This window comes from Peromyscus maniculatus, chromosome 6 (genome assembly GCF_049852395.1).
Source record: "Peromyscus maniculatus bairdii isolate BWxNUB_F1_BW_parent chromosome 6, HU_Pman_BW_mat_3.1, whole genome shotgun sequence".
Classification (NCBI taxonomy): Eukaryota; Metazoa; Chordata; class Mammalia; order Rodentia; family Cricetidae; genus Peromyscus; species Peromyscus maniculatus.
The window spans coordinates 101,742,048-101,756,671 of record NC_134857.1 but is presented as its reverse complement, the minus strand read 5'-3'; the positions used below and the strand labels follow the sequence as shown (position 1 = coordinate 101,756,671).

General features: G+C 47.5%; 1 protein-coding gene across 1 annotated transcript in view; it reads right to left on the bottom strand.

Annotated features, from left to right (window-relative positions):
* The window catches only part of Abca4 (ATP binding cassette subfamily A member 4), a 138,676-nt gene that overhangs the window by 32,879 nt on the left and 91,173 nt on the right, over window positions 1–14,624 (bottom strand). The window contains exons 25-32 of the mRNA XM_076574899.1: window positions 11,399–11,604; window positions 11,000–11,048; window positions 8,796–9,058; window positions 7,623–7,747; window positions 7,065–7,163; window positions 6,103–6,289; window positions 2,451–2,545; window positions 974–1,006 (exon numbers count right to left, since the gene is read on the bottom strand). Coding sequence (XP_076431014.1) covers window positions 974–1,006; window positions 2,451–2,545; window positions 6,103–6,289; window positions 7,065–7,163; window positions 7,623–7,747; window positions 8,796–9,058; window positions 11,000–11,048; window positions 11,399–11,604 — 1,057 coding nt within the window. The remainder of the gene's footprint in view (window positions 1–973; window positions 1,007–2,450; window positions 2,546–6,102; window positions 6,290–7,064; window positions 7,164–7,622; window positions 7,748–8,795; window positions 9,059–10,999; window positions 11,049–11,398; window positions 11,605–14,624) is intronic.

Below are 14,624 nucleotides of genomic sequence, written 5' to 3'. Positions count from 1 at the left end.
AGCACTTGAGAGGCAGAGGCAGGGGGATCTCTGTGAGTTCAAGACCAGCCTAGTCTAAAAAGTAAGTTCCAGGACAATACTCAGTAACTTACCACCTGCGTTTCCTAAATGCTAAACTAATAAAGGAAACAGGTGCCTTAAATAAACTACCTCTAATAAGGCTTGTCTCAGGTAAACATTAAGCAGAGTACTAAGGCCAGATCTACCTCAGATAAATGTCACATGTCTTCATCTGGGCAGGCCAGATCTACCTGAGATAAATGTCACATGTCTCCATCTGGGCAGGCCAGATCTACCTGAGATAAATGTCAACTCCAAAAATAAAATAATAATGATTCTTTTTTCTTTAAGCTTTTTCTATGTCACCAGCATCTTGTCAGACAAAAGGTTCCTAGCCATACCATGAAGGATGGACAGCTGCAGAACAAGGGGATGACAGAACTTCATTCCAGGACCCCCACCATCATCCCAGGACTTCACAAGCTACCCTCCCCATTTCCCCCAAGAGCCAACCAATGCCCACTATTCAGCCAGAAGCAGTCTTTGAGAGAAACGATGCCCCACCCCCACTCATGCACCATTTTTTCTTTTTTTTTTAAAAAAACAAGAGTCCGGGATGATAGAGATTTACAATATACCCCCATGTCCGGCGGACTCAGTGTTTGGCATCTGCTTCACTTGACAGGCAGGACTTCCTATGACACTGTGTTTTGGAAGCTTCTCAGGTCATCACTGTAAGACTGACCCTGAGGAAAGAGTGCCACCTACTGAATTGAATTTCCTAGGTTCCCTCTTATCGCCCAGGCTCAGCCAGCACTGCCCTAACTCGTTTAATGCTAAAAAAATATAGTGAGACTGCTGCATAGTACGTGAAATCATATTATCTTTTCCCCCAGCAGCAACCAATTTAATGATCTAGCAGTCACATCTATAAATTAACTATTTCAATCGCCCCCCCCAAATAGTTTCTTACCTTTGTTCATTGACCCAGAATTTGCTCTTTAAGCTGGAAGCCAAAATAAAAGCATGTAATAAATACCATAAGGATAGCAATCGTGTTAGCTTTTCTTTCTAGTTGTTGGGGTGTCGCAGTCCTAGGGAGGTTCTTACATTTTCTGACATCTAAGCAATGTAGTGTGGCAGCTGGCCTGCCTCAAGACCCAGGTGAATCTATACACAGACAAAGGACTACCATGTTCCAAACCCGGCTCTCCCAATGGCCTCCTGCACACTGGACTGTCTGCCTAGCCCTTTAGACCGGCCTCATGCTGGACCAGTGAACCCAGTCTAGACCTAGAAAACATGGCAAAAATCAGTGCCAGTATGGAGTGAAGCTTGAAGCTCTCTTTCTTTTATAGAATATAAGAGATTCTAATAACCAACTGCATCCTTGGGACGAGTTCTGACTTACGGCTCCCCATTCAGTTAAGGCACTAACTTGTGGGCATTTGGGGGTAAGATAACATGATGAGGAAGTTCTAGTCCCTAGAGTTCCAGCTGGCCCCGAAACGTCATTATCACCAACCATCCAGTAAAAATCAAAAAGTCCATAATGCAAATTGGCTATTGAGCCAGGTTTAGAGCGCTTTGTTTATTGAATTAATGAGCAAGCTCACCCTCTGCTTTTGGTTTTGGATCGGACGGTGCTCTTTTTCTCACGGCTAGCTTGACCCTGCCCTCCCAGCCGCTGTCTCCCCGTCTGCAGTGAATTCCAGCCCTTTAGGTCCATGTGTTACTCACTTGGGCTCTGCTACGGAAGGCAACTGTCAGGACTGTTAAAATTAGACAGGATGCTTCGTTCGAAAGCCATAGAGCCCATGGAGACTGGATCACACCTCCTTAAGGATCTTTCTGGTAGGAGGCTTTTGTCAAGCTGACAGGGGCTGCCGCAGGCCTTCCATCCCAAGCCGGGCTTGATAAGGACAGCCACAGAGCTGAGAGCTCTAGATATTCAAGTGTCTGTGGATGTGTTCAAGGGTGGCGGTGGCAGGTGATAATGAGTGTGACGACAGTTGTCCCCAGCCGGTGCCTGACCTGGGCTCGTACCCAGATGCTGTCCCCTGCCTTTCCCCTTCAGTCTCCTTTTTTTTTCTCTTTCATTCTCCCTCTCCTTCTATTCCTCAGCTGCCCCCCCTTTCTCCCCACCCCCTACAAACCTGGCCTCTCTTCCTTAACTCCGTAAGAGGTAAGGCTTCATTACTGAACACATTTTCGTGACACTTGCAACAGTGCCTGGGGTAAACTTTGACTGCTTTTCTTAGATATGGACCAAGCAAAAGAAAATGAACCCCCAGTTGCCCCCGGGGTGCATATACCCCAGTTACTTCTGCTAGATGTGGCCCTCACATTCTGCTGCCGCCCTCACGGGTTCACAGGAGGAAAGTGACTTCCTGCCGTGGTTGATATCATCACCAGGCAGCCGGGATTACAAGTGTGACAGGGTCGCCTACCTGCTGCGGATGAGCGCAGGGTACGTCTTTACCAAGTAGTCGGAGATGTTCCTGTTCGTGAGGTCTTGCAGGACTTCAGTGCTGCGCTGTGTCCTCTGGGGCGAAGAGACACCGTCAAGATTTGGGGGCTGAGACATTAGAGTCTGTGAAACTGCTGTTCCTCTCAAAGTTTATTACGGACTCAGATGCTGGGAAACACTCACCACGACCCTGACATCTTTTCAGTTCCTACATCAGTGATGTGGAGCCATTGCTGATTCCTCTCTCCTCTTTCTCACGCCATCCAGTGACAGAGAGCTTAACTGCAAAGTCAGTCTCCAGCATACCTGTCTCCCCCACTCTGATCTGGTCACCCCAGTTTAAGACACCACCTAGTCCTTGCCTACACCTCTTCAGAAACCTCCGCACTGTTTCCATGACTCCACATTCTGCTCTCCACCCATTGTCAGATTGAGTTTTAAAGACAGAAAGCGTCTGTCAGTCACCTCATGTACCCTCACAGTGCTCATCTGACATGAAACACGCCTTTGCCTGAATCTATCTGCTCACTGCCTCTACCCTGTCCCGTGCACACTGTCATCTCTGTGGAAACGGAGGCCTTCTCTGACTTTTTGGCTTTCACGTCCCCAGTACCCAGATATCGGGCAATATATTTGGAATGCAAATGAAATCATTTGAATAGCACTGTATATTTTACAAATCACTTTCAAAACATATCCAGGAGTGGAAGGTAAACAAGACATTTGGAGGAATTCCACAGTGCTCGATTTTGGCCACCAGGTGGCAGTATCACCCAATGTTGAGTTTCTTGGATTAGTCAATGTCATAGGTCAGTCAGGAACCTTGGGCAAAAGCGTCCACTCGGTCTAGATTGCCACTCAGAATTGGCTGACAGGATTCAAGGTGGCATTAAACCACCACCAAAATGCATTTGTTTTCCAGATCCTTCCCTTTCCCCATTTGATCTTTCCTTTAGTTCACCTTCTTCCTCAGATTCCTTCTCTGCAGGTGAAGTAGCAGCCCCTGAATGCTGTGTGACTGGGACTGTGGTAAATGCTCTGTGTATGCGATCCCACCCCGGTTGCTCTCACAAGTGAGAGCTTTACCGATAAAGGGAGGTTAAGAGAAGTTGGCTAGCTTGCGTGTGGTTGGCCTAAGATCACCTGCGTCTGACTCTCCTGCTGTCTATTACCTGTTCCTCAATTGACCACAGTACCTAACCAGACAACCCTGGTAGGAGGCAGGGACAATCCTGGTGTGTGAGGCAGGTTGTGACAAACGTTTTCTAAAACTTTTGTCAACTACAACGTTCCTACATTTTATCTCTGTGTAGAGATGACGTCAGAGGTGGGACGCATCCATATGAAGACCCACCACTATTGAAGGATTGTTAGAGCCGGAAGGGATGCTACAGATCACAGCATCTGCTGCCATGACTACAGGATACTGCTACCCTACTTTCCAGTCGCCACCTCTGAACCAGGGCCCTCCTTCTGCTCTTATTTCTGGATGAATGGGAAGGTGCTAAGTGGGGGGGGGGGGAGTGAATGTAAATGCATGTACTTGTGTGTGTGAGAAGGGGTGGTTACATAGGTGTGTGACATTCAGTTCTGCTCCCAAGGAGATGCGAGTGTTAATGAGGAGACTCAGGGGTAAGATACAGCTGCAGACCAGCTGTGACTCTTCTAAGACACTGAACTTCACTCTAAGGACCAAGGACCAATGCTACACTGAAGTTTCTAAGTTAGACAGGCAGCCTATCACTCATTTAGGAAATAAACTCCTGTGTAGCAAGGCTTGACTTTTTCTTCTCCCAGCCCAAATCCTAGGCAGTCAGGGATACCTGCAATGTAGCAGTTTAGAAGTCACCCAAGGAGAGAATATATTGCTTGGGAAACATAAAGGCATATGCCTTAGAATTAAAAAGAAAAGAAAAGAAAAAAAGAAAAAGATTGGCACAGGACCAGTTATGAGCCAGCAGCCGTGATAGATGTGATAGCAATCCCATTGTAATAGCAATAGTTGTCCCATTATGTCTTCTTCCTGGTGCTCTTGTTATGACTTTTCCCATGGGCACAGGCTGTGCACACTTAAAGTGGCAGTCACTGGTCTCTCCCGATGCTGGGTCCCGTCCAGCGACCCTTCAGTGGGAGGGCTATGCAGTAGCTTCTAGAAGTCTTCCTTGCACACACTTAAGACATTTGCTGTATCTTTTTCTTCACCCTTTCTACTCCACTGCCTAACAAAATGCTTTCCACCACTCTGGCTGGAGAGTCGGAGGCCTGTGCCAGTCAGAGGAACAACAGACAAGAACATCGTAGACCGCCCGTGTTAACTTTTGCCCGCGAGAAGCAAGCTGTATCTCATCTCAGCCGCTGTTAGGTTAGGGTTGCCATTACTTGAGCTGACTCTAACCCTAAATAGTTTATTGCCCACACTATTTCTCTGAATCCTCATAATGCTATGAACTAAGGAGAGAAAATGAGGAAGGCTCAGTGCTGTGGGACGGTCTGTATGTCAAATTACTCTGATTGGTCAATAAATAAAACACTGATTGGCCAGTGGCTAGGCAGGAAGCATAGGCGGGACTAACAGAGAGGAGAATTGAGAGAACAGGAAGGCGGAAGGAGTCGCTGCCAGCCGCCGCCATGACAAGTAGCATGTGAAGATGCCACGTGGCAAGGTATAGACTTATAGAAATAAATTAATTTAAGCTATAAGAACAGTTAGCAAAAAGCCTGCCATGGCCATATAAGTACAATATAAGTCTCTGTGTTTACTTGGTTGGGTCTGAGCGGCTGTGGGACTGGCGGGTGACAAAGATTTGTCCTGACTGTGGGCCAGGCAGGAAAACTCTAGCTACAGCTCAGAGGCCAAGAAACCAAACTACGCCTCCTGACTCCCACCTCTGAACCCCTGCACTGCCCTGACTCTTTGGGAATCATCCATTCATTGAGACATAATGAGAGACCATCCATGTCACCTGGGAGGCTGTCACTAACCAGAGAAAAGGTGGGGCTCCCCTGTCCTTGAAGGCACTCCCTGAAACCTCCAGGAGGGCTTGCTGTGATATAGAGCACACAGCTCTAGACAAGACACTGCTCGAAGTACAATCTACGCCGCTCTTGCAAAAGATAAGTTGTAGGCCGTGTACGTACATGTATGTTAAATGCACAGTACATAGGAACATGGGTCATCCCCACCCCCTTCTTCCTTCCTTACAATGAATATCAGACCCAGGGCCTTACATCACGCTCGACAGTCTACCACTGAGCTCCACCTCCTGCCCCCGTAGTAAGCTTAAATAAAACCGTTAATCAATATGTAAACATAGTAACACTTGAATGTCCATCACAGCATTATTTAGAATAGAGAAAAACATTTTAAATCTAAATGATCAACCATGGGAAATAGTTTTTTTTTGTTTGTTTGTTTTTTGTTTTGTTTTTTTTGAGACAGGGTTCCTCTGTAGCTTTGGAACCTGTCCTGGATCTCACTCTGTAGCCCAGGCTGGCCTCGAACTCACAGAGATCCACCTGCCTCTGCCTCCCGAGTGCTGGGATTAAAGGTGTGAACCCGGCTCCATGGGAAATAATTTAAAATCAATCAAAACCCAGGGCTAGTGTGCACTTGTTAGAAGTGACGCGGGTACCTGTGGAGGCGGGAGCCCTCCGGCACCCTCAGGGCACTCGGGCAGCATGGTGAGCTTCTCTCTGGTGCTGCACATGCAGGATGGAGAAGGATCGGCCGCTGTCCATTTCTGCTTCTGCAGCAGGTGGGTGACGTTCGGGGACACAGAAGGTGTCTTCCAGGGGGTTGAATTGCCACAGGGGTACTCCCTCATGGAAAAATGAGAAAATATTCCACAGTCAATCCCACTGCTGATTTTGTTTTAAATCCCTAAAAAAGAGGAATCATTGCTGGCCGGCTCCTCCTCTGCTCCTCTCTGCCTTGGAGCCAGGAATTTCCCTCCTGGGGACTAGAGTCCGCTTGAGGAACATCAAACCTGGGGTCCTGCTCCTGACAGAGTGTAGCCTAGGGAATAACCGCCTAGTTGGCGGACTCTCTGGGCTTTTGTTTGTTTGTTTTGGTTTTTCATTTTTTTGCTTTGTTTCTGTCTAGCAGCTCTTGCTTGTTGAGAGATGGAAGAAATAATAGAAGCATCTGAAATGTGTCCATTTTGCTCATTAGCAATAGCTTTGGAGAAGATTAGCTGAGAGAGGATGCTGTCACTACACTGAACTATAAAGGTTCCTGGTGGATTTCAACTATCTTCTACGCCTCTCTTTTCTAGAGTGACAACAATGAGTGAGAGCAGGCCACAGAAATAATTCATGTCATTCGAGTTTCAGTTGTATAATTGAATATCTTCATCTCATTTCATTCAGAAATACAGAACATAGAAAATTTCTATATTGAGACACAGAGCTGTTGATGATGGGGGCTTCCTAGGATGTAAGTTCTGCTTAAAGAAGAAGCTGGGTAAGTAAGTGCTGGTTAGAGACATGGATGTGACCCATATAATATAGGGCAGGACTGAGGGGTCTTTCTCAATACTCCCAGGCTGGCTTTGGGGTCCCCTAGGGGAGCTGTTTGTGTTAGGGCAGGACTTACGGAAGCCACTCTTTCTTCAGACAACGGTTGCCAAAGCCTGGCTTGTTCAGGAGGACATCTGCCAGCACCGCGAGGTGTTCATTGCTGGGCTCATCCATGCTAGGAAGAGAGAGAGGGATGCTCACCTGGTAGTCGGACTGGGACAGAATGGATAATGGCCACTAACGCGGATATAAGTGTTTACTGAATTCCATGCCACGTGTGTACGTGAGGCATTGAACCCTCACTTAGAATGGTTGTGGGGCTCCTGGAAGTGGGGTAGCCTACCATACACACCTAGAAGTCTGATGGTCCATCATCTATGCCTCAAAAAGATGGAGCTTCAACCCCCTTTCCCAAGCTTCATATCCTCTTTCCCTATGGGCCTTCCACTGGGTACCACACTGCTAAGCACTGACTGCTCCGTTAGCTTCCCTTCTAAGAACAATCCCAGGACTCCTTCTACCTTGGTGACGATTCCAGGGAGGTGGGGAGGTCAAGACCCTTCTAGCAAGCATGTGGTCCAGGAACATCACATGTCAGAGGATACTGGTGTGCCCCGGGGATGAGTCCACACACCTGAAGAAGGTGTATTGATGTCCGTACATCCAGGGGTGAAGGGTTAACGCTGGAAATTCACCAAACGGAGGCACAATGATGGAAAGCATCAGAGCCAAAAACACAAAAGTGGCAGGGAGAACAATCTGTAAGAGAACATCCATGGAGACACGCTAAGTGTGAGAGATGATACACACATGCACAGGAAGGCACTCAATGCACACGTGTGTGCCCATACCATGCACACGTGCAGCACACACACTCTCTTAAGCATTTGTCCTCCACTTCATATTCAGATGCTGGTTGGGAAGGGCAGGCATCTAGGGGAACATTATAGGCAAGTGTAAAAGGCAATACATGTAGAAAGAAACGGAATGTTCCAGCAGTCATTAAGAATCTGAGTGTATGCCATGCTCAGCCAGAGCCTCAAGGGAAGTTTAAAGAACAACTTACATTTTTTTTTATTTTTGTTTTTGTTTTGTTTTTTGGCTTTTCGAGACAGGGTTTCTCTGTGTAGCTTTGCGCCTTTCCTGGATCTCGCTCTATAGACCAGGCTGGCCTCGAACTCACAAAGACCCACCTGGCTCTGCCTCCCAAGTGCTGGGATTAAAGGTGTGTGCCACCACCACCCGGCTCAACTTACATTTTTTTAAATGAAAGACGTAGAAATAGGGCTGTGCATATGGCCGAGATGGTGTAGAGTGTTTGCCCAGCATGCAGGAAGCCCTGAGTTCAATCTGTAGCATTGTATAGTATTGAGTTTAATGGCACATGCCTTCAATCCCAACACTCAGGAGGTAGAGGTAGGAGGACCAGAAGTTCCAGGTCATTCTTAGCTATACATCAAGTTTGAAGCCAGCCTGGAGGACATGATACCCTGTCTCAAAATAGGACAATGGCCTTGATCTTTGGGTCATTAGAAAAATGAATTAAACATATAACTTTACCTTTCATTATGAAAATAGAAACAATATTGACTATCTTATTTTTTTACTCTAAATGAGGCCCAAGCCTTCCAAGAAGATTTGCAAAACCCACAATCAAAATAAAGGTTTGACAAGGAGGAGGTAGAGGTGATGGGAACCAAAGTGTTCTGGGTAGAGGTTGAGCTCATCCGCACAGATGCTCCTGAGAAGACAGACCCTAGACCCGAGGGGGAGAAACGAGTCAAGCCCAGGCTGGCCACAGTGGTACCTGAGCCAGAAAGTCCTTGTGGCTGCGGACAGCATGGTGAAATCGCTTGACCAGCAGCGCCTGCACGTGTTGAAGAATCAGCCTAGCGCCTGTGTTGAACGGGGCGCTGGGTTCCTCTGGCTCTGGGGAAGGTTGGCCCTTGGAAGGATCCACTTGTCCTACGGAGCAGGTGTGGGAGCCCTGGGCGGGCTGCCTGACCTTCTCGGTGGGAGCAGAACAAGGGTGCCGGAGACTGACATGCTCTCTATTCTGCTGCGTGCCACCTAAGGGATATTGGATCAATAATTTGAAAAGTGCAAACATAAGAGATTATGATATACATTTTCCTTACAACATCAGTTACTCTTCATTTGGAGAACCATCGGGCATGGAGACTAACAATCTTTCTGTAGTTGTTGGGCAAGGTCTCACTCTAACCCGTCTGTACTTAGCCACCAGTACTGTGGGGGGTGATGAGAATGTGGACTGAAAGCTCAAAGTTCGGAGAATAAGATTCATCAGTCTGTGTGGCTTTAGGCACCTCATCCAGCCTCAGTGAACTCGAGTTTCCCAGGTCTCTGTCCTATCTATCCGCCTCATGAGATTATCGTGATGTCAAGTAACACAATGGTATCAGGTGCTTTGTCAAGTGTAAAGAACCATGCAAGTTTGAAGTGAGAGGATTTGTAAGTGTTACCATGAGGGTCTTGTCAAATCTTGATCACAGATTACATGCTCATAAAAACTTGGCATGTATTTATGGAATTCTCTCAATGATTTTAAAAAGTATATGCTATTATTATTCTCCTTTTCCTCATGGGGAAACTGAGGTATGAAGAGGCTAAGTACCTTGCTCAAAGCCATTTAGGTATCAAATGATGGAGCTAGGGTTTGATGTTTGTCTACTGCGCTCTATGGCTAAACTCTGAACACCTACTGTCTACTGATTCTGAAATACCCACCTCTATGGCCATGCCGACCAATCTTCAACATCTGACTTTATTATTCTGACAGGCTAACTATTAAAAAAGGAGCATTTTGTCCAGGTAAAAGTCCCTAAGTTTTAAATCTAGCACAAGTTGTGGTATACTTTAAATTATTTTCATTCTTGTCTTGGTTAATGTGAATCTTTGGCTTTGAAAGAACTGAGAGAATTCAATTGCTTTCTGCAACGAACTTAAAGAGAACCTGGGCCCCATGGTGAGCTGCTCCTACCTCCCACAGAGGACTCATCCCTTCCCCCTCTGCAAGGTTGACCACCTCAACAGTCTGCCACCTGACCTATATGGGTAAGCTGGAATGCATACAGGCTGGTAATATGGCCATTGGTAAATCTAGGCATGGCTGATCCATGCTTGGTGACTTAGAAGCTGGATGGGACACACATTATATCTTAGAAGGTGGGAGCAGTAGCAGAAATTCTGTAGGAAGGAAACATTGCATAGGAAGACATTACAATGTGCCACACTGGGTAGGAGGAGGGGACCAGTGGCCCAAGAGAGAACCACTGCCCATCTTTGCCCCTGTGCAGGAGAGAGGGCCCGTTGGGTCTATTTCAGCAGAGTGGGAACATGCCTCTTGCTCTATCAGAAGTGATTTGTGTTATGGAGACGTTACCTTTCTGATACTTCTGTTCCCTCTGCAGGAAGTATACAACACTCCTAATGCTTTGTGTGGCTGTGAGGAACTAAGCGAAGGACCCAGGCTAACACATACAGAAGAGAGAAGGCCAGATTCCACAGGAATTTCAATCCCCACCATTTCAAAGTCCATAGGTTTCTACCTGAGAGCTTAAGAGTGTTTTTATCTTGATCTCAAAGGGGCCGGGAGACTGTGGCTGGCATCTGGGTTATATTAACTGTCATCATTATCTCTAAGGACTCTCTGCTAGCTATCACTCATGCAGGCAAGAACGGACCAAAAGCCTGGTAGAGAAGAGAGGAGATGGTGATAGGGAAGAAAAAAGAGAGCAGAGGTGTAGGAGGTGAAGTTTGGGGAGGAAATCTACCCATAGACATTGATAAGAATCTGGATTCATCCAGAATGTCCCCACGCAGCCAAATTCGGTTTCCTGTCACCCCGCTGCCATGAAGACACAAAGTGCATCGTTACTTGGGGCTCTGGCACTAGGAAGGAGTGGATGGCTGCTTTGCTACTTTCCCTGTAGATGTTTCAAGATCAAATCTGGAGAAACACAGGACAGGCCACAGGGTCCAGCACCATACCTGCAAACATAGAGCCGGAATCAGAGTCCTCTGTGACCTTCAGAAAAATCTGTTGAGACACGAAGAGAGAATTTGATTCAGGCATTCCTACTTCCGGGAAAATCTAAACCTAGTTCCATTTTGTCGGGCACTATTCACCATGGGAAGAAATGCATTCTAACTATCTAAGAAGATAGTCTATAAATGAAAAGGTGTGAGTACACGGGGACCACAGCTGCAGAAAGTATGTATGCATGTGGACTGAGGCAGGAGGAAGCCGGCTAAAGACGGAGAGAGCCGCTGCACTGGGTGGGGGAATATCGGCCCTTTGCTTTTGTAAGACTTTGCTTTCATGTTAGATTTTTGCAAGAGCCGCCTCTTCTGGCTCTAGACAGAGACCAGCTGCAACCTCTGCCTTACCTCTTCCAGGGGAGTGTCCGAAATTCCAAAGCTGCTGAGCCCCAGGTCAGTCAGCGTCTCCTCCAGCTCCCGGAAAAGGCTGGCATACGCTCTCTGCTTGAAATTCTTGTTTGGAAGGAGGAAGATAAGTTCCTGACCGATGCATTCCACCAGCTTTGCCTCTGGAACATGGTGGTACACCAAATCCATCAGCTCCTTCACATTCCCTAAGACAAGAAAAAGGGTTGCTACCAATGCTACTCAGCCTGTTCTACACCCTGGAAGGCTGTGAGGTTGCCTACTCGATTCCACCCCCCTGCCTCTCTCCTTCCCCTTCCCCACTTCTCTCTCATGTATGTGTGTGTTGAAACAGGGTCTCATGTAGCCCAGGCTGGCCTCAAACCCTTTATATAATTAAACCTGATCTTGAACTCCTGATCCTGCTCTTTCTATCCTCAAGTGATGGAATAGAGGTGTTTATAAAGATACCATCGTTATCCGAGTGACAGTGGCACACACCTTTAACAGCACTCGGGAGGCAGAGGCAGACAGATCTCTGTGAGTTCGAGGACAGCCTGGGCTGCACAGAGCAACCCTGTCTTGAAAAACCAATCTGTATGCACCTTTGGTGGTGGTGGTGGTGGTGGTGGTGGTGGTGGTGTGTGTGTGTGTGTTTGCTGAGACGGGGTTTCTCCCTGAAGCCCAGCTTAGCCTGTATATTGGTGTGGTACTGGCTGGCCTTCCTGAGTGCTGGGATTAGAGGCATGAACCACACTCTTGGCTCCTGGCGTCACATCATTTCTTGTAGACTTGAAGCTCAGCAAGTCTATTTTTAGCTTAGTTGACTCTAGGACAAGAGTTCTCCAGGTGGCTAGCTGTGCAACCTGACGGAGGGCATTTCTTCCATTGTCCAGTCAAACGTGTATGGCCTCAAGGAATGCTATGCTGCGCGAGTCCTTCCCGAGTTCCTCATCTGTGAAAGGGGGAAATGACTGTGCCCACTTCACGACTGTTTGTGTGTGGGGGGAGTTAACGTAACCCCAGTGCTTGGAGTGGTGCCCGGTGCAAAGGTGGCACTTAGCGAAGCTGGCACTTAGCTGCCGTTGCATTCCTGAACATCAGCCCAGGGAAGAACGTTCATCAGCTTTGTTGCTTATCCTCATTCATTGGGAACTTAGGGGTTAAGTCAGAGTTGGTTTCTTCTTCCTGCTCTGGCCCAAACAAGCTGTAGGTGACTTATCCAAGACGCTAGAGAGGAGACTAGCCCCCTTCCTAAATTGCCTGTTTACTTCTTAGAGAGCCACACCATTTTCCCTGGGGTTGTACCTGTCCTCGCAAACAGAACAAAGTTCATTAACCAGCGACGGCAGGAGGTTGATGGGCCCTAGAGAGGAGGAGGATGGCATGGGGAGTGGGTGGGAAGCATGGTAGTGTGATAACTTTGAACAGCCAGAACTGGATTTTATGGACAAGCATGTATTACATTGGAATTGAAAGCCAAACTTAAAAAAAAGTCTTGCTTTGTAATTCAGACTGGTTCAGACTGGCCTTGCACTCACAATCCTGCAGTAGCCTCCTGAGTGCTGGGATTATATGTACGAGATGCTCTAATCCCAGTGAGCATTAATGTTCAGGCCAGTTCTCTTAAAGGGTCGGCATCGCCTAGGAGAGTCTCGCCTTCTTTCAAAAACGACGTGGTTGGCATATTTCGTAGCTCCCCATTAAGACCCTGTGCTTAGCTAGAACGAGAGGCATGTGTGTCACACCTGCACACTGTGTGATTGTCTTCAGTCCTGGATGATCTCATACTGGGACTGGGGAGTTCTTTACTAGAGGAAACAGCTCTGCCCCGGTGGCTCGTGGAGGTCACACTCATTGTTCTCTGAGGAAGGAAGTGAGACACAGTCACTGGATTCCCAGGGATTCTGTCTTAGATGTGTGTCAACCTCTCAGGAGGGTCCATCTGGGTGGAGGGGTGTGTGTGTATGTGTGTGTGTGTGTGTGTGTGTGTGTGTGTGTGTGTGTGTGAAAAGCCAGCCAAGGGGGGAACTGGGGATTAAGGGATCTCTCCTCCCTAATGGGGGGCATCACCGCCTATCATACTTAACTACCATCTCAACACGCCCATGCTACACCAAGGAAGTCTTTTCCTAGAAATAAAGCCATACTTTAAAAATCATGCCGGCCACAGACACATTCCAACTCCATCTTCATGGACTATACGGTGAAACACATCAGTGTTGATATGTTTAAAGAAAATATCAATGTCTTGACCAAGATTCCAAGGAGAAGTTTTCAGCAACACCAGAGACGCCCACAGCGAGATGAGCAAAGCATGAGACCCAGAGACGGTTCCGAAGACATGCTTTCTGCTCAGCACCAATTCTGCCGGCAGGGGGAGTCAATACTGGTGATGCGACTCCAAGAATTTCCTCTCAGGTGGTTGTTATGTGAGACAGGGTCTCACTCTGTCATCCAGGATGGCCTAAACTCCCTATTTAGATCAGGCTGGCCTAGAACACACAGAGATCTGCCTACATCTGCCTCGGCTGGCATTGAAGGCTCGAGCGAATGCATCTGGCTTCCTCCACACCCCCACACCGACCCCACCAGGTTTTAAGCATAGCACATCAATGTTCCACCAAATTTCACTTAGTAGATTCTTCAGGTTTGGGCCGGAGGTGGGGGTGGGGGGTGGTGGAGTTAAATAGGAAACTTTGTCTTTGATAAGCACACACTTTCCTCTGTTCAGAAAGCAGGGTCAGTACCTAAGTTTATTTTTGCTTTGACATAGGATCTTAGTGGATGTGGCATTCTACTTGCAAAGTCACCCTCATGAGAGGCCCGGAGATGGGCAGTATTGAGAATGGAAAGGGTTCTAGCAAGCTCTTGGGATCCTGAGCTTGAATCTGATGGGTGAACAGTTGCATGTACAGTGAGCTTATTTACTGCATCTCTCTGGTGACAGGGGGGGGCCTCTGAGAGATAATATACCCTTAAATTAAAGGGAGGCTCACTGGGAACGTGGGTAGCACTGGGAAATGTGTGCATTGCACAAAGATGTCATGCATCCTCTCCACCGACAAGCTCAGATTCTCCAAAATCTCCCTGTAAGAGACATGCAGGGATTGAGAGATGGCTCGGCATATTAAGAGCACTCATGGCTCTGACGGGCCCTGGGTTCAGTTCCTGGCACCCACCTGCTGGCTCACAGCTGTCTGTCACTCTAGTTTCAGATCCAATGCCC